Below are 25,080 nucleotides of genomic sequence, written 5' to 3'. Positions count from 1 at the left end.
GAAATTCAGATAAAACATAATTTACAAATATTCTTTATGTTCCTCCTTTGAACACATGAAAAACATCAGGAAGGGGAACCAATGCAACTGTGGGTAGAAATGACAATCATATAATAGAAACAAAACTATTAATAATGTAGTTTGTTTTCTCTTCATTATTCTATATGGAGAGAGTTACATTTTCAAAAAAATCTCATATTAGGTTTATGTGTGGAAAAAATTGAAATGAAAACAATTCCAGAGTTATTTTTCAACCATTTAAAAACTGAAAAGAAAGGAACAGAAGAATTTTTAAAATGATTATTCTGTTTCTTTTTTTTTTTACTGCTATCTAAGCCAGTAAGAGAGAGAGAAAAATGATGCTGACAGAATATGGAACTTTCTAAAGAGGCTCTCTCTGTTTAAAGTATTTATGTTGGTTGCTTTTTTGAAGAAGGAAAAAAACTCAAGAAATTTCTACTTTTAAAAAATGCATCAAAAGAGATGGATGGAGTAAAAGAATGTTAGTATTGCTCTCACATGCATTTGCTAAGATGTAGTACAAGCCTCTGTTTTCCCCAGCCGTATGATATAATCAAAATATTTTGCTCAATAGGTGATAAGCATTTGTGTCAAGGGAATCCAAGATCTTATTCCTATCTATCACTTTCTATAAATCTTAGCACAAGACAATCTTGGTAATGCAATTAGATCAGAGTTTTTTTCCTCCAAAACAACCTCAGTGAGTTCTTCAAAGGCACATAAGAAGAAATGATTAATACAAATAGGCACTATGTCACAACACGATCCATCATTGTATTAAGAATCCGTGTAAAAGATTATTTAGCTAAATACAAAGTTTAATGGCAACAATGGATTAACTACAAAGAGATGTGATTTAAGTATTTGTTGGCTAAACAAACATTTTTAAAAGCAATTAATACGGAGTTAGAAAAGATAAATAACATATTACAGAAAGGCTATTGACCCACATAATCATTTTTCAAGCTGGATTGTACAGCACAGAAAAACGTAAGGAGATGTTGAATGATTATACATCGTGAAGCCAAATAAATCTTGAAGAATGATAAAAGTTTTAAAAAATTACATTACTTCAACGAAGTGGAATAGGTTCATAGGTTTTAATCTATAAGCAGCACCGAACAGTAGAAAGTTAGCATACCAATTTGAAAGCTTAAATCATTTTCCCGATTAACTATTTTTAAGATAGGCATCATGGAACAGTGAAAAATGTTTTAAAAACTGAGCTAGTTGCTTGTACATATATGATGGGGTATTATACTTTATTATATATTAGGGCTGTCCAACCACAGAAAAATTTGTTTCTAAACTCGATTCGTTTTTATGGGTTTTTTGCGTTTCGTTATTAAAAAGAATTCCAAATTTTTTTTTAAAAAAAGTTCGATATTTACGAAATTTCGGAAATTACGAAACAATTTCGAAACAATAATGAATTGATTCGTTAATGGCGGACACGATTGCGCAATACGCTAAAAACCCCTCCAAATGGGACAGGGGGAACTTCTGAAGCTTCCCTCTCCCTCTGTTGTTGACTGTTGGTGTGATAATTTTTTTTATCACTGATAAAACAAACGACGACTATAAAACTTGCACCAGACATACGGAAATAATAATGAAATAATAACGAAACAATTTCAAAACAATTTCGAAACAATTTCGAAACAATAAGGAAATGAATTGGAAAAATTCGTTTCGTTTTTTAGTTGCTCCTGAATGGTTCAATATCGCTTCATTATCAAAAAAATAACGAATTAATAACGAATTATGAAATTAACAAACGAAACCGCCCAGCCCTATTTTATATATATATATATATATATATATATATATATATATATATATATCACATTCTTACTTAAAATAACATTTTGGGTGTCAAAAGTATATACTAAAGTAGTTAACATATTCCTTAAATATCTAGAATGATGATTATTAGAGTACATATATAACATTATCACCCAATTGCTAGAAATAATTGAAAATGCCTGATCAGTGGGATGATACGTAGGACTATGACTCTGGAGACCAGATTTCAAATGACTGCTCAGCCATGAGAACTTAATAGTTGACCTGTGTGTGTGTGCATGTGTGAGTGTGTATTCTTTAAGAAGTTTAAAAAAGGACAAACAAAGGCAATACAAAGAAAGCAGATTTTCATAGTATAAAACCACTAAAACTACCTCACAAAACTAGCATATAACTACTAAAACTACGTTTAAGATAAAAACACTATGCGAGCACTTACCTACATCTACTAAACAAACAATTACACAAACTAACTCTATAAACCTCACAGTGTCTGTTGATTTTTGTTCTTTATTATCCCACTCCATTTTGGCAACACTATATGACAATACTTAATAATAATAATAATAATAATAATAATAATAACTGTATTTATACCCCGCTCCATCTCCCCCAGAGGGACTCGGTGTGGCTTACATGAGGCCATGCCCATCGATACAATACAAGCAATATAACACAAAACACAATAAAACAAACAAAATACATAAAATGCAAAATCAAAAGAATATACAACACAACAATATAAAATCAAACATTAAAAACACAGGGAATGTTAACTTCTATTTCTAAAACAAAAAAAATCCTCTAATTCATAAATCCAACAGTTGAAATTTGCTCCCAGCCACTTAGAGACCTTAAGCAAGTTCATTATCTTAGACTCAGAGGAACGCAAAGGGAGCCCTTCTCCTGAATAAGTCTTGTCAAAAAAGATCCACTTTAAGCTGGAAATTAGGTGATGGCACACAACAACAAAATGTCTAATTCAAAATGCACCCTAAAAATGAGTCCTTTCACATCAGAAAAATATGGAATTTTAAGTGATGTCCTTATTTCTGTTGAAAACTGAACATTGTTCTTCTTTTTTTTTTTTGTTTGGCATGCAGAACCATAGCATGTTTGCATTAAACTAGAAATCAGTGCTAAATCCATTTCCTAGTCCAAATCAGAATAGATCAGTTGAATCAATTGCTAAATAATAAAGGCAACATAGATATAAATCCCTCTGACCAAATGTTTTAATTAGGACAAAATACTCTAATGACTAGTAATTTTGAAACAAGATGAAAAACAGAATTCCTGGTGATTGTTGTATTCAATAAGACCTTCTCCCTGTGTGATCAAAATAACACAGTCTCTACATAAGATAAATGTGTTAACCAGCCTATAAGGAACACCAGTCTTTGCAGAAAAAATAGAAGCCCCCCTCCCCTCCCCAAAGAGTAAGTACCAAAAAATGCTTAGCAAAGACTACGTCTGTCGGTAGAGGCAGGGAAGAAAAGTGGTAAACGGAGTATCTGGAATCCTGAACAATTGCTTTCTGCATTAGCACTTGGTCCTACATCCATCTTGAATTAAATGGGGTGGTAATCACAGAATATGTGACTCTGTATGAGTATCTTTGTATACAAAAAAGGGAAATAAATGAAGCAGATAAATTCTCCAGTAGACATTAGAAAAATGTTGAATTACTAAAATAAAATGAAAACGAATATGGTATGACACATAGTTATCTAAATTCAATAGCCTACATGCAATGGTATTAAGAATTAGTATAGCTTTACATTAATGTTAACATACTATTCAGCAATGTATTCAATGGATCTACTCAAGTTGGGGGTTCAACTATTGTACTTAGATCTACAGATTCTCAATCAATGGGGCTATGTAGAGACCAGAGTTCAAATAGTTGCTCAGCCATGAAAACCGACTAGATGGGTTTCCAGACCTGTAGATCTAAGTACAATTTCTCAGTCCAGTCCTTTTTTTATTTGTCCAAGTAGCAAAAACGGAACAAATATAGCAAGTCTCAAATGATATGACAACAATGCAACAGGATAGAAAAGGAAAAGGTAAAAATCATAAGCCAAGGGATGACTACAGAGCCCTATGGAAATGTGTACCGCAGTAATCCTATTCATATACTTGACAGTAAATATGTATAGGTCTGAAGTACATGATTAGCAAAATCCAGAAACAAAAGTAACCCAGATCCTTTCCACAACAGGAAAGAAGAGCATAGTTTGTCCTCAACACATCAGCACAATTATGGCCCATTTCGTCATAACCAGGAACATTGCCTATTATTATAATGTTCTTTTTCTAAGACTTCTACTTCCACCATGGCTCCTGCGGGTTCTGTGGTAATCCAGCTTCACCATTGAAGCAAACTCAAAATAAGATCCTTTGGTATGAATTTATGTTGTGGTGTAAGGATCGGTCTCATTGGAAACTTGTAATAGCAGCTTTGTATGCATAACTGAATACCTGTGGAAATTATGATATTTCAGTTCAAAACACAATGACAGCAACAACATAGTTATGTTATTGCTAACCAGAGTGCAGAATATGTAACCTGGTGCTTCAACAGAAAAATGAATGTAAAATCTAAGGAAATTCCAGCATTAATTTACCAAGGAAACTAGATGTAATGTCAGGTATATCCAGAAGGTTTTCGTATTAGAAAGCAACAAAGGCTACCTGACCTATAATAAGACAAGGTTACAAAACCAACTTCCTTCCACAGAGAACAGTTTAGTTGAGACATTGCAGGCAATTATTGTTTTCTGCTGAGAAAATGAAACATGGAAAGCTGTGGGAGCCTATTCCCCTCTTGTAGTCCTTCACAAGAACAAAGAAATAAGAAACCTTGCTTTGCAGTTTTAAACAAAGCACCATTCCTTGCAATTTAAAAAAAAAACTTGGGGAACTGTGCTTTAGCTAGAATGACCAGAATATTATCACCAAATTCACTTCATGCATCTGATGGTGAAGATTCAGTCTACAAAAATGTATACCTCCAATTTCTTTTTCTCAGGGTCCTTTTTCTCAGGTTTCTTTTTCTGTCAGGGTAGAAACAATGCACTTTGACATAACTTTTAATGCCATAGTTCAATGCCATAGAATCAATCATTGGAGTTGTTTCACAAGATCTTTTACCTTTTCTACCAAATAGTGCTGGTTCCCAACCAAACTACAACTCCCAGGATCCCATAGCATTGAGCCATGGCAGTTCAAGTGTTGTCCAATTGCATTAATTCTACAATGCAGATGCACCCTGGGTCTCAAAGGTGCTACAAGATCCCTTTGCATCTTTAGAAAAATAAGTTAAAAAACAAGTTTAAGTTACTGTTTCCATTTTGAAAGTGTCTTTTGTAGCCACAAATGTATGCTAAGTAGATCCTATAAAAACAACAGAATAAAGAAATGTTGGGTTGGATCCAGACTGCTTTAGTTTCCATTTATAAAAACTTTAAAAAAATGCCATGGATAGTTTTTCACTGAGAACTTAATAAGTGGCATGAATTTGCAGTGCAAGTCTAAATGGAACAAAGAAGGAGTGAAGCATCAGATGTATTATCCACCTGAAAAAGCTGTCTACAGGGCTTTGTGGAGTTTTGTTAGAATCAACGGGATTAGAAGAGCAAGCTCCAGGCTGGCAAGGGCAATTTCTGCAGTTCTCTTGAAGGATTGGAAAGGGTTTGAATTCACTAGATCCAGAGTTAGATCTCTCATCCTTTCCTGGATTGCTTTGTCTGAGTGCTTCCCAGTCGCCTGGTTGACAACATGGCTTATTAGGTCCTGTAGAAAATTCACCATAATATTATAACTAAGTAACTAAATATGTATTTGTGCATAAAAGTGAATTTCATTGAACAGGCAAATTTTACAGTCTCTAACTACAAACATAAAAGTATAATGCTTAAATTTGCAAAACTAAAGTTGTTTTACTTTACATTAAAAAAGAAACTAATTCAGTGTAGCAGACATGGGTTAAGATTCAGGATTGCTTTAATGCAATCAATCCTGAATCTTTACATGTAAATGAGCTTAGTTTTAGAGGCATTATATAACTAATTTTAACAATGCACACAGAGATATTGTATTTTAATGAGACTTTAATTTGTAGGGTTCTGTAGGATTTTTACCTCACTCACATGCTATTTATTTTACATCTTGCCATGACGTAGCACAGGATGAAATAAACATCTGTTTTTTGAAAAGCAGAACCAGAGAGCTTGTTCATGTTTAAGGAAATTCCTTGCAATAATTAAGACTTACACTGTGAAATATGAAGACTGGACAATACTTCTATAATCTTTCCTTTAAAAATCCTTTTTCAATGAAGGGAAAGATCAAGATAATTGAATAGACTTTTTTTTTAAAAAAAAAAAAAGGTCGAGCATATGTGTCAAAATACAGAAGAGATTGGATTCTTATTAGGTGTTATTAACCATTTAGATGTTAATTTGGAAGCGAAATCACTTATAGAAAAATGCTAATAAGGGGAAAAACTGAGGCTTGCTATGAAAACCAAAAACTGAAGGTACCCATAATTGGAACATGTCATGCAAATCTGGGAAGCCCAAAAGGCACTTTGAGGCAGAAATCCAGCCAGGCTTTGGTTTTTGGGGTGGGACAATGTGGAGACTATTCACAAGCTGATATACATTTATAGACCACAGGGCCCAGCTTGCGCCCAGTTTTTTTTAATGCATTCTCTCAATAATGCAACCAACGTGATGCGCTTGCTTCTTTAAAGGTGACTCACTCTCTACTCAAAAGCATAGAAGGGGATCAACAATGTACAGCTAAACTTACACTGTGTTTTTTTTCCCAAAGGGACACACCCAGCAAGAGACAGGTTTGGACGTTGTGATTCTAAAGACATGTCTCTCACCCATTTTGCCTGGCCACCCACAAAGAAACATCTGCATGTGTAATGTCAAAAATATATACTATCCCAAATGTTGATGCTACAGAAATTCTTGCAAAACCAGCTCTGCATCATACTTTCCATCATGCAAGGGTTGCTGATAATCAACAGTACTGAATCGCCACCTTTAAGAAGAGACAAACTAAAAATATGATTCCCTCTCCACCTTTTTTCATACATTTGCATGGAAACCTAGGGATGTTCTTCATGTATGTGATTAGAAGGACCTGGAGTCCATCTACAAATGACCAAAGAATTTCTGTTGAATATAGTAATCCAGAACTCCATCGTTGTTTACCTCCCAACTAACCACATTGCCAGGACTGTGTCCAGTTAGGCTGCTCAACATCCTGTATTATAACAGACAGCCCATATTATAGAAGACCGCACTTCCACACTGTTATTAAAATTAGAACTGGTGATCCAAATGTCAGGGGTGAGGAGGTGCAGAAAATGATATGCTCATCACTATGTAGATTCTTTATGGTTCTTAATCTAGTGACAGAAGATTTTGAAACTGGCAATTTTCAAGCTCTGGATTGTACTAAGCAACTTCAGGAAGCATGCAGAACGTCGGTGGTTCTGAGATGCTCTCAGCTTTTCAACTTTGGCTCAGTGGAAGAGAAATCAATAATCAACACTGTTAGATTTCATATTTGTGCACATTACCAAAACAGGTGAGAATAAAACTCCACTCCAACATTTCTTAGATGAAAAGTGGGACAGATATGTCCAAAAATTTAACAGTGTGAAAAAGGAAGAACAAACAAACTAGGAAAAGCTGAAGCAATTTGCTTTTGCATGAACCTACTAGGGTAGAATGATGAAGAGGATTAAAGGGAGTAGTAATATTTGTATCCAGCTTTTTTTCTTTCAAAAGAGACTCAAGTAAAAAGTCTATCCCTTCCTCTTCTCTCCCGAAACTGCTTTTGGACTCCGTTTGCTGTCAATGATATAAGTTGAGGATACAGGGAGAAAGTGGAAGAAGGAAAGAGAAATTGTACATTTGAAAACTACTGAAAAAAATGAATAGCAGAGAAACAATCCAGATTGCCCACATCAAACTGAGACACTTGGAGGATGAAGTATCTGTGCCACAAGAGTGATGTTCACCTTTCTGCAAAGTCTGGAATAAAATTGATTTTCAAAAAAAAAAAAAAAACTGCATCACCCATTAAGAGAAATAAGTAACTCACCCAAACAATCACACATGGACTAATAACACCAACAATGCAACTTACAGTGCAAAGGAGTGTGCCTCTTTAACATGCAAAGCGCTTTTGTATGTTCTCCACAATGTGTACATATATCTCTGTGGTACATATCATGCAAATAACAGCAAAACTACAGCTTCTTTTTTAAATAATAGAATAGCCTTATTGTCATTGTACTATTACACCACTAAAATAAATTAAATTTCCTTCTGTCCCTGTATCTGTGTAATAAAAGTTCATAGTCAGTGGGATGCAGCAGCTATGGCTATCTTTAGAGAGTTCTAGTTGAGAGTAGATGGCCCTTATGATCTCTTCCAATCCTATAACTCTATGAACTCTAGGAAAAACTAATTCCAGTAGTGCCTACTATGTGGCTATTATGTGCAAAATGTATTGAGGCACAAAACAATGTGGAAACAGTATTTGTCCATTTTAAGACAAAGAATTGCTTAAGAATTTTGTATTGGGTCATTCTCAGACCTACTCCCAATAAATTGTAACAGATCTATTATATTCAGCCATTCAGCTACCTGACAGATACTTATTTTACAGACATTCATTTCATGTAATATAATAGCAATATGTTAGGATTTTTAATGACTTGTTTACATATGCCAATGACACAGTTTACTTCAGGAGAAAGTATCCCTACCTTCCCTCTTGATTAATATTCATAAAGTGCTAGCATTTTTTTCCTAATGACAGAAAGAAGAAAGAGAGAGTGAAAGGAAAGGGGGAGAAGGAATGGAATGGAAAAGGAAATGAAGCAATAAGATGACAGTCATATAACCACATATCAAATATTTCATTACAGGGATAAGGCAAATTATATTTTGTCTTTGTCTGAGACTCACACATCCATTCTCATTCTATGACCCAGAAAGCATATCTACTGTTCTGTGCTAACTCTTGCACATTCATATGAATTATGCTGAAATCATATGCAGACTCTACTGGGAGTACGGTTAAGACAAAGTTACTTCAGTAGATTAGTGACTCATTGCCCATGAAGATAACTGACCTGGATCAGTCAAAGGGCAATATGGCTCCAGCATCAAGCTATCTCCCTAACACTCTTGCGCAGAAAGAACAGCTGTAATTCAATGAAGCAATGTTATTTCCCCTCAGGAGCTGCTATTGATGTAGATAAACTATGATGGGCCCGGGCCAGAGGATTACGGAAAAATGTGGACAGCAAAAAAACTAAAACTATAAAGTCAAAAGAGTTTTATGGAGGGTCATGTTGCAAAAAATGAGATATGAATCTCAGAAATGGATGCATTGTTCCCAATATGAATTTCATATGTCTTCAAAATAAATTTGCCATATTGCAATCCCCCCCAATCAAAAAACAAAAAACAAAACCCAACCTCTTATCCAGGCACATCCCATTCTCATTAAACTTGTGCATCTTTTATATCCATATTTCTATCACGTTAACAGATGTTTCTTTAATCAGGCACTCCAAGTAAAAAAAAACTTTAAAAAATATATCCTTCAAACATTTAGTTTGTTAATTTCATTCCAGTGTCTAAATCTGATGTTATCATAGAAAATTGAAGGCAAAATAAAGGGAAATCCCAATTACTTGCATGCCAGTGAGTGCATTCACAACCTAATATCACAGGCTATCAAATGAGAAAAGCACAGAATTTTGTTCTTTAAACTCAATGTCCTTCCAAACGACTTGACATGGCCAATATTTTCCTGTTTTAGGATACAAGGCACCAGCTGTTGGAAAAGAAGAGTTGGTTGAAACAATGAACGGCAGAATGAATGAAGAATCACGGCACGTTTTTTCACTGCACCTGTTGCCTTTATTTCAACACTTCACCTGCCTTCCCACTCTTTCTTCCCCCTCTTCTCCGTTTATGAGAAAATATTTTCATGGCTCTGCTTAATCAAAGTCGGGATAATTTCTTGGCAAACCTGGAGAACAAGAATCCTTTCCCACTTTCAAGGACTGAAGTTGAGCGGAAGGGGACGGGGGAGGTGAACATTTGTCAATCCATAACTAATGGGCCAAGTCTGTGCAAGATGAGCTTCCCAAACTACAAAAAAAGCCAAAAGGGAGTGCTTTGGGCCTAAACCTTTTCAAGCCTACAGATTCCAAAGCAGATAAGTTAGTTTGGGGTTTTTTTTCCATCCAACTTGAATGTTAGGATGGGGAAGCATGAAAGCAATTTTCACACCAGTTCACGGTGTGATTGCTTTCCTTGGGGAATGTATGCATGTACCAATAGAGAACTTTGAAGCCATCTGATCTGAAAAAGTCTGTTTTTGTACCATAGCATGTTTCAATTATGAGTATCTTCATTGGGGGGCGGGCTACTGCACAGCAAAACTCAGTTTTCCCCTTTTAGCATTTTCCCACAATTTGCTTCCCAATTCACACCTAGTTGCTTCAGAGATCCCAGTTAGAAAGATATTTCTGCCTAATCTTTCACTGCCAGTATGAATTTCCTTCACCTAATGCAAAATAAAAAAAATAAAATAAAAACAGCAGGGGTGGGAACATAGGGTGTCCCAGAGATTTATGAACTACTTTCCCCATTATTCTTCATAGGCTATTCTGACATATATTTCTAGAAATCAGAATTGGGAAGGTCAGTGATTCACCAGTCCTGGATAAAAATCTCATGCAACTTTTGAATGACACAGATTGATGGCTATAATAAATGATTCTAATATCCTCTTTATGTTAGCTTCTGTAGTCTTTTATGATTTCATATGTTAATTGAGCAAGTGAGTTAATTATAGAATGCTCCTTTCACATTCTGTTGAAAAGAATTTCAGGTTAAAAAAACTTCCTGGAACCTTCTGCCCAACATGGTAGTTTGTTATACAATTTGGAGCAACTTATATGAGAACTAAAAACATTCTGAAACCACAGTTTCAAATACAACTTTACAGCCCAGTAACAGACAATCCATAAAGGGATTGTGCTCTTCTCTCACTGGAAATTCACAGGGTGTGTCAATAGTCAATCTATGTCTGAAGCTTTAGAAGTGAAATCCATTCATATCTCAATCTGCCAAAAATGCAGAAAACAAACTCAAACACCCACTACACGGTTCAATCACCAAGAAAGGGGACAGCATTAGACCATTGATCTCCCATGCAAGCAATACATCCTTACAGTTTCACAATAAACTTTTACCAGATCTACAGTGAGAAATGCCAAATGTCAAAGCTGGGTTCAGCCAAAAAGAGGGGGAACTAGAAATCTGTAACTAGAAAAATCTGATTTTCTTAATATCAGCCTGTGCTGGTTACTGCAACTCCTTTGGTCCCATCTACACTGCCATATAATCCAGTTTCTGAATCCTGATTATATGACAGTGTAGATCCTGTATTTGACTATGTATTGTAGATCATGATAAATATGTATCCCTGTAAAAAAATAGATGTGTCTCAATATTTTATTATCTTGCTGCTCTAGTCCAATTCTCTGAACAAGAGGATGCTGTTTCTCCATAAAATGGAGAAACAGAATGGTTTCCTACCAACAAGAGGGGGTACATTTTATCACCTTTTTATTTTATACTCAGAACATATCACACAGAATGTGGGATGAGACTTGGAGGAAGGAAGTGTGAAAATTGTAAAAAGGAACACTGACAATTTTAGAAATGCAGAAAATAGCAAAGACATGGAACACTGTTGAAGAAAGTTAAGGAAGAAAATGCAAAATCAAGGAAACAGCTGAATGATATAAAAACCAGAATAATGTTAACAGAATTTATGTAAATTAAATGTGGACAATGAAGACATTAAAATTGTTAAATATTTCCAATATATTGGCTCATTTATCAATAGAAAAGGAACTAGAGAGAAAAGTAAAACAGAATGCTGAGACTTAGAAAGGCAACTATGTATTTATGTAGTCATCAACATCAATGTTTTACTAATAAACTTAAATGGGACTTGAAGTCAATTTTGAACTCCACTGATAGGACAGGTTTTTTTCATCTTATGTGAGGGCTTCAGGGCAAGTTGCTTGGAACACACAAAATGTTCTCCAACAGAAAAGAAAAGCCTTGAGGCTGCTTCTGTCATATCACACAGCAACTGCTGCTTGACTCAACACAGAAAGTACAAGCAAAGAGAGATGTTGGGAATATTGTGAAATGACGAAAAATTTTATTAGCCTGTGTCTTAGTGGTAGTCCTGACTAAGGTAGAAAAAAATGATTCAGTGAGATTTACACAAGTGTTTGCAATAGTTGATTTACGTTATTTGGAGTTACTAATAAGATTCTGACTACTAGTAGTTTACACTGAATCCTTTTTCTTTACATTGTGTACTGTATAGCTGCAGTACTGCTACATTGGCAATGCATTCATGGTCAGCTTTAAGTGAGAACCATTACATGTTCTCATGTAAATATAGATAGGAAAGAGTCTTAATACCCCTGATATTTTATTATACTTTGTATTTTAAGCATAATACAAAATATTTTTCATAGATGTTTACATTTATTACAAAAAAAGGCCAAATTATGTTTCCTGTTGTGCTGTCATATATGTTTTAGGTTAGTTCTCTTGCATTACATTGCCTCTTTTATATTCTTTGTATTGTACTTCTGCTTTCTGCATTCAACCTTATCTAATCATTGTAATCATGACAATTTGTGATAATTCAAAAAAAAACTCAACTATTTGTACAAATCTTTATTTTTGCAAAATAATTTAACGACTTTAGTTTTATTTGATAGCTTTAAAATTTAGTCCCATTGATTAAAAAAAATTCCATGACCTTATGGGTGAATGAAGTCATGCTGAAAACTATTTCAAAAAAGTACTTCATGGACAAGGCTCAAACATAGTTATCTTTCCTGTTGTTGTTCTGCATTCAATTGATTTTGAATTATATTGACCTCATTTTAGGGTTTTCTTGGCAATATTTCTTCAGAGGCCTTTGCATTCCCTTCTTATGCTGGGAGAGTGTGACTTGCTCTGGGTTTCTATAGTAGAGCAAGGATCTCAACTTGTGGAACCCCAGATGTTTTGGCCTTCAACTCCGAGAAATCCTAACAGCTGGTAAACTGACTGGGAATTCTGGGAGTTGTAGGCCAAAACATCTGTGGACCCACAGGCTGAGAACCACTGGTTTGGAGTCCTATTCAAACACTTTTATTTGTATACCCATTGAAATCAAGGTGACTTAAGTTTTTCATGATTTGAGTGGGTGTCCTTTAAACCTAAATCTGAATCTGTGGCAAAATAGGCAAGTCATTCTTAGTTTTAGTCCTTTAGACTCGTGGCTCACTCTTGTTTATGTATATGTTTCCATGTTTTTCTTTGTATGTAGTACCCAAGAATAGCTCCTGTCTTTTCTTTTTGAAGCCAGCAGTTCAGTTCTTATTGGGCTTGTACCAGCATTTTCAGCTGTGTGCCCATGGCTAAAATACCTTCAAATGATAGGTAGGATGTACTGATTGTTATGCCCAGTTAGAACCACACATGAAAGCTTCATGAATTGCATGGGTGAGAAATCAGATTTAAAACAACCACTTCGGGACAGAGAAGTGATCTTCAGGGGATTGCTGAGTTATGGAGGAAATGAAATAGGGCAGAAAACACCTGCTCAGCATTGAAGGGAAACCAAAGAGAATTCACAGTGGGATCTATGAGTACACAGTATTTCTTGGATTCTCAAAGAGAAAAGGCATTATGAATTATAATGTAGCTGTAGCGAGAAAACAAGGTACTGGAAGAAGAACTAGACTACATTACAAAATTGTGGCAGACTGGATACAAAAAACTGAAATATCAAGTTTTCCTGTGTTTATCTTATCTTGCCTTAGTGAGGATCTTTCACATAAGGAAAGACGGAGAGATGGGTAAAATTGTACTTGGAAACGGAAATTTAACTTGAGCCATTCATTTTTTAAGTGAATAGCAAAGCACACATGTTCTGAATTAATTACCTCCATAAATTTTGTTAAACAATAAAAATAGCTTTTTGGTGACATCAGCATATTGGAAAATAATCATCCTGTTTTCCTCAACATGACACTTACGGGGAATTTCTGATTATATCAGCATGTTGCTTCCACTTTGTGTGTTCACACTGGAGTGTTTAGCTACTTGCCCTTATGGTTTCTTGTGCAGCTATGAAGAAACCAGGGACAAAGAGAAGCATTTTTGGTTTGGTTATAGATAGTTCAGTTCATGACTAAAATACTGGTATGTGCTTGAATGGATAGTTCTTTAAATTGAATTAGGATCATATTTAACAATTAGGTATAACTTTGTATGAAATGCCTAGTGGCTTTGGAGCAATATCACCTATTCTCCTCCTGAATAAGCTGTACGCAGAATATGATTCAATAGACTGTACATTTTTTACATGACACTTTTCAAAAAATGGAAAGATTTTTTTTTAAATTAGAGGTTAAATTGCTCAACAAGCTAAAGCTGCATTAAAATAGTCCAGGATCCTGAAATGTGCTATGTATTGTTACTCTAATATATGATTCAGTATGATGTCATTTGATTATTAAATTATGAAAGTGTGATTCCTTTAAAAGAAAATATGTACTTTAAATTGATGTCATTTTAATAATTTCCAAAACATTAGCTGCATTTGATTGTTGCAACATACACAAAAGGATGAATCCACTTTTAGCTAAGTACAGTTGGCATGGCATAGCCTTTCAGACCAAGTAAGGACTTCATCACACTAGAGAAGGAATCCACTTGAAATCCGGTTGCTGCCTCCTGCAGAATTCTGGGGTTTGTAGTTTAGGGAGGAGCCTTTAACAGCCTCACTAAACTACAAACCCCAGAATTCTGCAGAAGACAGAAACCAGATTTCAAGTGGATTCATTCAGAGATGCTGCATAATCTTGTCTTTTGCCTCAGGCAGTCAAATATGTTAGGGTAGCCCTCAGTATTTCAGTTCAGACACCCCAAAGTTTCATTTGACTGGTATTTTATTATTAATTATTATATCAAACTTAGTATTAATGTTACAACTGCATTTTTTTTAAAAAAGCAGATACACATATTAAATAAAGATTGCTACTTAAACTACTTACAAACATGCAAAGTGGCTTGTAAGTACAAAGGCTGCTATTTATTATTTGTTTGTTTGTTTTTTCATACAATTGTAGCCCATCCTTCTCACCCCCAAGGGGGGACTCAGGGTGGCTTCACAACAAGCACTATTCAGTGCCCTCCACAGTCATAAAATTAATTTAAAACAAATTCATTAAAATAGTTACATTAATAAAAAAATTGTTAAAATCACACAGGTTTAAAAATCAAAGTCCTATGAGCAACAATAAATTGTGTGTGCTGTTTCTAACAGGGAAAGTATTTTGGGTAGAGCAGTTGCTGGGTATGAGCCAACTGCTGAAAGAATCTGTCTCATTTTTATTTATGCAAATTAATTATAGTTGTCAAGTATATCTCTTTAAAACCTCTAATATAATGCTTTTTTGCAAAATTACAGTTTTGGATTAAATAAATATGAAAATCTATTCCTAAACATAAAAGTTAAAAATTAATACAAAGACTACATCTGCTTATTTAATAGAACTTTACTGTGCAGACCTCCTTTATTTCAGTGTTGAACTACTTTTAGGTTTCCACTGCTGTTTGTTTGGTGTGCTTTTATTCTTCTCCCACTTTTTTCCACACCAGATTAATGGGATTTTCTTCCCCGGTCTGCCCCGTAACAGCAGGATATACAGTAGTTTACAAAGAAGGGAAAAAAGTTGCCTAAAAGTTTTCATTTACAGTGTATCAGCTTGAATAATGTCTCCCCACGTTAAAGAATTAATTTGGTGTGGTTTCATTAATCCTAAACAAGGCTTGGCAGGCAAGGCCTTTTATTCTTTTGTCACTCTCCCAACAATTCCCTTCAAGCACAACAATCTGTACTTCTATATCTTCATTGCTTTTAACTACTCCATCCTTCATCTAGCAAACTTTGCAAGCAAGCTGAAATTTAAGAATTTGTGGATTCTGGCTGTAGATTTCAATCAATGGGAAGAGGCAATCAAAATTATTGCAATGAAAATTCATGTTCTGCCTTTTTGATCTACTTTTAATTTAATATTTAGTTTAATATTTGTAAGATTCTATAGGTAAAGCTTAGCCAAAGTTAGGCATTTTTAAAATATTCTGATTTCATAATTAAATATGCATTTAAAATATCTCTGATTGAACTCTCCCCAAAATTATTTTTAAACAAGCAAGGAAACAAATAAAAAACCTGTTAATATTCTCGAAAACCTTGCAACAAATAATATATTGTAAAACAACAACAACAACAACAACAACAACAACAACAACAACAACAAGGAACAGATATTTTCCCACCATGTTGCCAACACAGTCCTGTTTTTTTCCACTTTGACCTTGACTTTTACAAAGTTGCTGTGATGCACCAGTTAAACCAGTTAATGCCACATTTACATTGGAGAATTTGCTGCACTGCTGATATCATGAAACTTTTTAAACACTCTATGATCATGAAACTTGTCCAGTGTCAAAACTTCTACGATTTAGCTTATTCCTGTTCCTGTTTCCTACTTTGGGATTCAAGGCAGCTTAGAACATGAAAGGAAATCTAGCTAAATAATAATAATCACCCCATAGGAAGTTTTTAGCTCTTGAAAATTATAAATTTGTTTTCTGAACATCACTCTGCATTACAACCTCTCTTATTCTGAAGTCAACACCCTTAAAATCAATTATATATCTCAAAGGATATTGTTAGAATCATTATATTTAAGGCATAAATCTTTGAATGAATGGTATGGTGAATAAAGTGACCTTTGAAAACCTCTTCCTGGTAGTAAATTCTAATTACTTTTAATAGAATTAATTTCTAAGTGAATGTGTAGAAAATATTAGTTTGTCTTCAGGTTTACTTACTGGAACTAAACTCTTGTGGACACATGTGTACTGTGCTATGAAAATAACTTTAAAAGAAAACATCAAATACTGTGGAACAGAATTTCAATTAAAACAATTTTGACTTATTATTATACTTTAACTCTGATAAGATTTACCCCTTGGGGCCATCTTTAAATATCCATTATGAACAGGGAAATCAAAATGAAATCAGAGGACAGGTTGTTATATAAATACACTTTTAGGCTGTGTAATCGAACGGGTGCCTAACAGGAGTCTTAACTTTCAAAAACGCTGCCTTTCCCCACATATTTTTTTGGAAATTGCTCTGGAGTGACCCTCTCTTGTGACAAAGTCCAGGATGCTGGCAGAAAAAAAGGAGGAGAAACATCTGCATCTATATTTCAATCCATGTAGTGATAAGTGTTATAGAAAGAGTTTTGCCTTTTGCTTCCAAAAGTTTCCTTGAAGGAAAGTTGTATAGTTTTAATATAATCAGAAGCATGCGCACTCAACAGAAATAATCTCCACCACCACACAGTATTGTCCTGAGAGGTAATGTTTTAATCCCAGCATTTCTGTCAAAATAAGTGGAAAGATAACATTCAGTTATGCCAAATATAATGGAGGCAACCTTTCTTTTCTGTTCTTTTTCTTTTTTTGTATTGTCTATTCTGAATGATTTACACTTTGATGGAGAAAAAAACCGTCTTTTTAAAAGGATATATATATCTCACACATACACATACATACATATATAATATCTGAAAAGTTTAGGTATGCCTCTTAATGACATTGACTACCATTTGCCTAATTCTTCCCAGTTTTTAAAAACATATGAACCTAAGCATATAAGATTCATACTGGCTTTCTTAATATTTAACATGTGTTCAGTATTTTTAAAGAAAATGTGCCATACTTGGGGACTGATAAATTAAACCAATCTTACATTAGGAACTATTACTGCAGAGAAAGGAAATACTCAGATTGTTAAAACATACAAGTCAAGTCTTGTAATGAGAACAAGCAATCACTGTGTGTGTGTATGTGTGTGTGTGTGTGTGTGTGCGCGCGCGTGCGTGCGTGTTTCATAATAATGACGTCTTCGAAATGCTATGATGGACATTATAGAGCACTCCAAATTACTTGTTTTGACTACTTAAATAGGGTTGAAACCAACAGTAATGCTTTAGATCTTATTTTTGCATTCTTCAGTTTCAACAACCTGACAAGTAATTGTTGTTTTAAAGTAACCACTCCCTCATAAACGTACATTGAGTTTTGTTCTTTAAAGTGACACTTGCTAAACTGTATGTCTCTCAGGAACTTCACCATTTTGAGTGAAGATCTGTCATGCCATCACACATAACATCTTCTTGAAGCATTGTGAAACCACTGCATTTGGGGTAACTTCATTGCTGGGGTTAAACTATGTGGCATTGGGTGTGTGAGTGGGTGGACAGACTCAGAGTGAGCATTTTAATCATATTGAGTTCTGATGGATGCTTACCTTGTCATTTATGTGATATTTTTAGAGTTTTGTTCTCTGTTGCTTAAACAGCCTCCATATTTTCCCCACCCACAAGCTTTGAGGAATTTGGAGAATACAAATCTATGAGCACAATCTATTGGCAAATTAAACCAAAATGAACAGACAGTGTTCATATTAACAAGAACATAAGAACACTGATGCGCCCTTAACTTTCTACAATTTGTTTATGCCTTTCCAAAGGACTATCCAATAAATAAATAAGTAAGCAACATACAATATTTATTGACATGATATGTTATGTTTCAAAATGCACTGCAAAATACTGTCGATTAAGAACCATTTTCCATTTTTAAAAATCAGTTTCTAAGACTTTATTTAAACCAAGTAATGAAACATTATGACTGAACGCGGGGAAGTAATGCAAACGGGCCGCAGCGCCCTATCGCTCGGCCACTTCAAAGTGCGATGGCTCATGACATCACTGAGAAGAAAATTAATATTTTGAACTGCTAAATTGTGTTTACCAAGGGGAAAGATGTAACGCAACCGCTGAACAAATGTTCCGGTCCGGATAAGCACAAATGCCGAAGTCGTTTAAGGGAAAACTCGCACACTGTAAACAGAGAGTCTGAAATACTTCTCGCTGTTTACTGAAATGGAGCCTGTAGGTAACCATGAACAGATGTACAGTCCTGGTGTCTTTGGGGTTCGTTGTGTTCATAAGAAATTCTTTATGTGCGATTGGAGAGGTTAAAAGAAGTTTCCTGTCTGCACAGTCAAAATATTATTGAAGCAATTCAAGTTGTCAGTAAAAGCTTAAACAAATTTGCTGATAATCCTGTTAATGACCTAGGTCAAGTGTTAACTGTTGCGGGTTATAAAACAGTTAAATTAAGGTTGCTGGTACCCTAGGGCAAATCGTATCATTACAGAAATGGATTAGGAAAAAAACTATTAAATTATAGAGTGATAGCGCTCTTTGGGTTTACGATTTGACAAGAACGGTTTCCCCAAAGTCATCACAACACCTTCCAGAGGAAAAATAAGGAGAATTCTCCTGTTTAAAAAAGTCCACGTCAAAGATATAAAATGGGGAGTTATGGATTCTAAAAGGACATACTTCCAGCTTGAAATGTCTGTACCTATCAAAAAATCTATTTAAGCCTGAGCATGGAGCGAAATCCATTCATTATTCAGATGTTAATTCCTCCTGACATTTTCCTGTGGTTGAATAGATGGCTCACACTTCACAACTCAGCCAGGTTTTTTATATTATTTTTTAAAGGCAGAGGTTGCTAAAAGGGCTTTAGTTCTACATGCACACACAAATGAAAGTGTGTGTATGTATGCTTGTGTGTGGGGATTGATAAAAATTACCTGTTTTATCACTTCTTGCTTTAATTGGAGCTTCTATTCACAGCAACCACCGCACAAAAACAGAGTAGATGCAAACTATTAACCACAACCTGAACCTTTAAGCTAAATTTAAATATGGTAATTATTTTAGTACAATATCAAAGTATTCTAAATGTGTCAAATACGAAGCAATACAAGCCAAAACACACACTAAACCTATGTTGCTGTAGGATGAGCTATATCCCTTCCCATAAGTATACATAAGAGGAAATAAGCAAAAGGGATTTGTTTTGGATTTTTTAAAGGGGGTTTGTTCTGCTGTGTCACATAAACATGGCTGAAGACACGTGAAGACTCCAAAATTTAAATCGGTTCAATTATCCCAAAGATTCTGTGATATAGCCGTAGTGGGTAGCAGAAATAGGATGGGTTAATTTATTCTTTTACATGTCTATATGTGTGTCCGCAAAAATAAGTCCCACTGAGTTAACTGGGGCTTACTTTCACATAGGTGGATATACAATTACAGCCACAGTGTATGATTTAACCCTCACACACTCAAAATAAATCCATACATTTTTATATTAACAAATTTGGAAATATTGCATTTGAAGTTTGTTGTATGCATTCACAGATATTATTTAAAAGAGAGGAAATCATTCAAACGTATGGGGGGGGGGGGCGAGCCTTTAAAAAGTTCACTTGAAAAAGTCAGTTTGTTTTCTGGAAGCCCAAAAGTACTCTGTTGATTTAAACAGAGACACATTTTTCCTGTAATTCAGCTTCCAAGTTCCTTTATAATTGCGTAATTCTAATTACATAATTATAAAATTGGCTGCTTTCGACAACACTTCAAAGTTGGACAGTTTCAAGCCACTGTGTGGTCCATAGTAAAGATTAAAGATAGGAACAAAAATTACTCCCGGCCTTCAACTCCCCAACCCAACATTCATGATATCACACAAAAAGTGTGGAATATGCACACACACTAAATGATAATAATTATACACACAATTAAAAAGAGTTATCCTAATGGCATCTTCTTTGAACCACTATGTCCCTCTGACCACAGTATGCTTTCAGAAAGGAGCAAAACAGATACAAAAATTAAGATATCATTTGTTTATATATTGCATACATGGTCTTACTTGCTATTTAGTGCCTAGCCTATCACACTTTGCCAGTCAAAAAGCTATAGCTGCTTTACTGCCCTATTGTGCTCATTAGGAATGAGTTTAGCTGCTAAGAGTTGCAGCCTTTCCAAACTGGCCTTTCCTGATACTCATGCTTCCTTAACAGAAAAAGAGACTATAATAAGAAGACAGATACCATAGATCAGCAATAAAAGTTCTATTAATTAATATTCCATCCTTTCGTGTATCTTTTTAAAAAAGAGAGAGCATTTAATATGTGCTTTTATAAAGAATAGAATTATTTAAAAAAATATGCTTGCTTTCCATATGAGGTGTGTGTATTCACACACACAAACACACATTTTAAATCTGCATCACCCTCCCCGCCCCCAAGAATATACATCTTTATGACTTTAAAAAAAGATCATTGTGGGTGCCAAGTCACCTCCAAACAAAACTATTCATTCTGTTCATTTGCTTACTAGCAAAACAATTAAAACAAATTGCTTAATGAGGAAGACTAATCAGGCAAGTTGAAGGTTTCGCACAATTATTTAATACTACAAGGTCCATCCACTCTTTTGGCTTTTGAAATTGCATGTAAGTCGGTGTGCTTGAACACTCTTGTGTCAAAGGTTGAACGTTCAGTGGTCTGATTACTGCACTCAAAGAGTTACTGGGTGTGTCTTTTAAAGGAACATCATATACACACACACACATACATACATATACATACACACACATATACACACACGTACACACACATATACATACACACGCATATATACACACATACGCTCATCTTCAAAAGGCTTTAATTCTGTTCCCCCACCCTCATCATGCTCGACACCCTCAACAATAGTCTGTGATTGAATAAATGCTTTCTGATTGAACGCCTGTAAATTGGTACACACAGAGCATGCAAGGGAAATTGACATAGTTAAATATGCTACACCAAACACTGGTGACTTTTACAAGAAAGAGCTCGATTTGGTGATTCCCTGAAGTTTTTCATACCAACCAACTTCATTAAGGCATGGCATAATTTATATATGTCTGAAAATCCTGGTATGAATCCCAGAAATAAACCAAATTTTAAGGGACATGAGTTTGGGGGCTTTTTAAAATTTCTCTGTAGATTTATAGGTCAGAGAAACAGACACACTGTTCACTTGGATGCCTGCAATCGGTTATCACAACAAATAGAAATAAGAAAGATGCCACTGAATAATATAAGAAGCCAACACAAGTTTGTTAGAGAGAGAAAGAAGGGGAAAGATTGCCTATTGTTTGATTTTTTAAGAATGCACTAATTGTCTTATTCAGCCAGATCTGTTGCCAGAACATTTAAATGATATAGAATGCATGCCCTATGTCCTCCCTTTCATGATATGTGTGTGTAGATACATACACAAGAGAAATCCTCAGAGCATTACGGCACCTCTTCCAAATAAAAGAAAAACCTCTCTAAACCCCAGGGCAAAGGCTTCCCTGAGGTGGCATCTCTTGGCAGGGCTTCTATGCTGAGAATCACCAGCCCACCCGCCCTTCTCATTAGAGGCAGGACCCGGCACACACTTGGCACACAAAAGCCATTCAGCCAGCCCTTGGCATTGGCCAGGGCTATTGAAATGCTGAGTTTACCTGCATCCTTAACCTTCTTCTGCCTCCATAGATGCCAGAACCGGTCAGCATCACTCCTAGAGTAACCTCTCTCTTACACGCACGCAATCACAAATACACTTACATACAGAGAGCCAGCAATAATAATAATGATGATGATAATAACATAGCAAACTCTTACTTAACCAGAGTTCATGGGGAGTGATAGATGGTGGATAAATGCACCTTCTGTTTGCTTGAGAGCTACTATTAAAATAGGCCTAACTGATATTATACCAATAATAATAAGGACAACAATAATAATAATAATATAGGAAACTCTTACTTAACCAGAATCCATGGGCTGATAGATGCTGGATAAATACACCTTCTGGTTGCTTGAGAGTTGCTATTAAAACAGGCCCAACTGATACCAATAATGTTAATGATGACGATAATAGTATAGCAAACTCTTACTTAACTGGAATCCATGGGGAGTGATAGATGGTTGGATAAATGCACCTTCTGGTTGCTTGAGAGTTACTATTAAAATAAGCCTAACTGATATTATACCATACCATATCTGTATTGCTATAAATATTGAACATCATTATTATGGAAAGACAGAATGGCAAAGCAAATTAGGATCAGTAAAGACAAACTTATCTTAATGGAACAGCTTTTAAAAAAAGTATTATATCTTTGAATTGTTTTGCCCGTTGCTTGAGAGTCCTGGTTAACTGAGAGATAATGACGATGATGAGGTACTTAATATAACAGCTTTTTTTTTTAAAGTATTATATCTTTGAATGGTTTTGCCCATTGCTTGAGAGTCCCGGTTATCAACTGAGAGATGATAATTATATACTTAATGTAATGGCTTTTAAAAAAAGTATTATATCTTTGAATGGTTTTGCCCGTTGCTTGAGAGTCCCAGTTAACTGAGAGATGAAGATGAAGATGATGATGATGATGATGTACTTAATGTAATAGCTTTTTTAAAAAGTATTATTTCTTTGAATTATTTTGCCAGTTGCTTGAGAATCCTGGTTAAATGAGAGATGATGATGATGATGATGATGTACTTAATGTAACAGCTTTTTTTTAAAAAAAAAGTATTATTTCTTTGAATGATTTTGCCAGTTGCTTGAGAGTCCCGGTTAACTGAGAGATGATGATGGATGATGATGATGTACTTAATGTTACAGCTTTTTTAAAAAAAGTATTATTTCTTTGAATAATTTTGCCAGTTGCTTGAGAGTCCTGGTTAACTGAGAAATGATGATGATGAGTATTATTATTATTATTATTATTATTATTATTATTTCTGCCCCGCTTTTCTCTCTCCATCGAGAGCCAAATCTGCTCATCACCCTAATAAGAAAAAGAACAATGCCATTCTCCAAACTGCCAATAGAATTCAACTTTGCCCAGAAGTGCCCATCCTCCTGGCTAACAATGGAGCGGCACCTTGATGCCATCGCCTCCAGCGCAAAAGAGAGAGAGAGAGAGCAAGAGAGAAAGGGAAGATGCAAAGTGAGAGGTCTGTGGGCGGGATGCTGTGTGGCCCTTTAACAAGGCACGCGCGCCTGGCCAGGTGTGCCTCCAGGGCTCGGGATGCGGGGAAGTTGGGGCACCGCGCCTGGTCCTGCCCCTGCCGGGCTGCTCACTCGCTCGCTCGCTCACTCACTCGGCTTACCTTCGTTGCTGGGATGCGGGCTGAGGTCCGCCCGGCTGAGGAGCGGCAGCCCGCTCAGGAGGAAGAGGAAGGCAAAGGCGCGCGGGCGATCCATGGCGAGGGCAGCCCTGGACGCATATCCTCCTGCCGCATGCCAGGGGCGCGAGGAGAAGTTACCATGCTCCGCGCGCCGAGCCTGATGTCAAGTTTGACACTGGAGAGAAAAAGGAGGAGCCTGCCGGGCTGGACCCAGGCTTGGGAAAGAGGCAGGCAGGCAGGCAGGGAGGCGACCGCCGGGTCCTAGCGCCCTTCTCTCTTGCCCGGATCTGTCCAGCACACCAACAACGCCAGGCAGACTGAACTCAGGGCTGTGGGTATTATTCAGCCACATCCATCCCTTGCACCAGGGGTCCACAAACTTTTTAAACAGAGGGCCAGCTCACAGTCCCTCAAACTGTTGGAGGTCCGGATTATAATTGAAAAAAAAAAACATGAATGAATTAGAATAATAGAATCAAAGAGTTGGAAGAGACCTCATGGGCCATCCAGTCCAACCCCCTTCCAAGAAGCAGGAATATTGCATTCAAATCACCCTTGACAGATGGCCATCCAGCCTCTGTTTAAAAGCTTCCAAAGAAGGAGCCTCCACCACACTCCGGGGCAGAGAGTTCCACTGATGAACGGCTCTCACAGTCAGGAAGTTCTTCCTCATGTTCAGATGGAATCTCCTCTCTTGTAGTTTGAAGCCATTGTTCCGTGTCCTAGTCTCCAGGGAAGGTGAAAACAAGCTTGCTCCCTCCTCCCTGTGGCTTCCTCTCACATATTTATACATGGCTATCATATCCCCTCTCAGCCTTCTCTTCTTCAGGCTAAACATGCCCAGCTCCTTAAGCCGCTCCTCATAGGAATTCCTATGCACACTGCAAACAACCTTTTAAAATAATACAATAATTAAAATGAAGAACAATTTAAATA

At 35.9% G+C, this 25,080-nt stretch overlaps 1 protein-coding gene across 2 annotated transcripts in view; it reads right to left on the bottom strand.

The window, feature by feature from the left end:
• LOC132771984 (ephrin type-A receptor 3) overlaps nucleotides 1–24,334 on the bottom strand; it is a 262,038-nt gene extending 237,704 nt beyond the window's left edge. For both annotated transcript variants that reach the window (XM_060770622.2, XM_060770623.2), the window contains exon 1: nucleotides 24,127–24,334. In XM_060770622.2, the coding sequence (XP_060626605.2) occupies nucleotides 24,127–24,220 (94 nt within the window). In that variant the 5' untranslated portion in view covers nucleotides 24,221–24,334. The remainder of the gene's footprint in view (nucleotides 1–24,126) is intronic.
• Nucleotides 24,335–25,080: the final 746 nt, after the last annotated feature.

This window comes from Anolis sagrei, chromosome 3 (assembly GCF_037176765.1).
Source record: "Anolis sagrei isolate rAnoSag1 chromosome 3, rAnoSag1.mat, whole genome shotgun sequence".
In the NCBI taxonomy this organism is placed as follows: Eukaryota; Metazoa; Chordata; class Lepidosauria; order Squamata; family Dactyloidae; genus Anolis; species Anolis sagrei.
The sequence above is the reverse complement of the archived record's forward strand: the minus strand, read 5'-3'. Positions and strand labels throughout refer to the sequence as shown.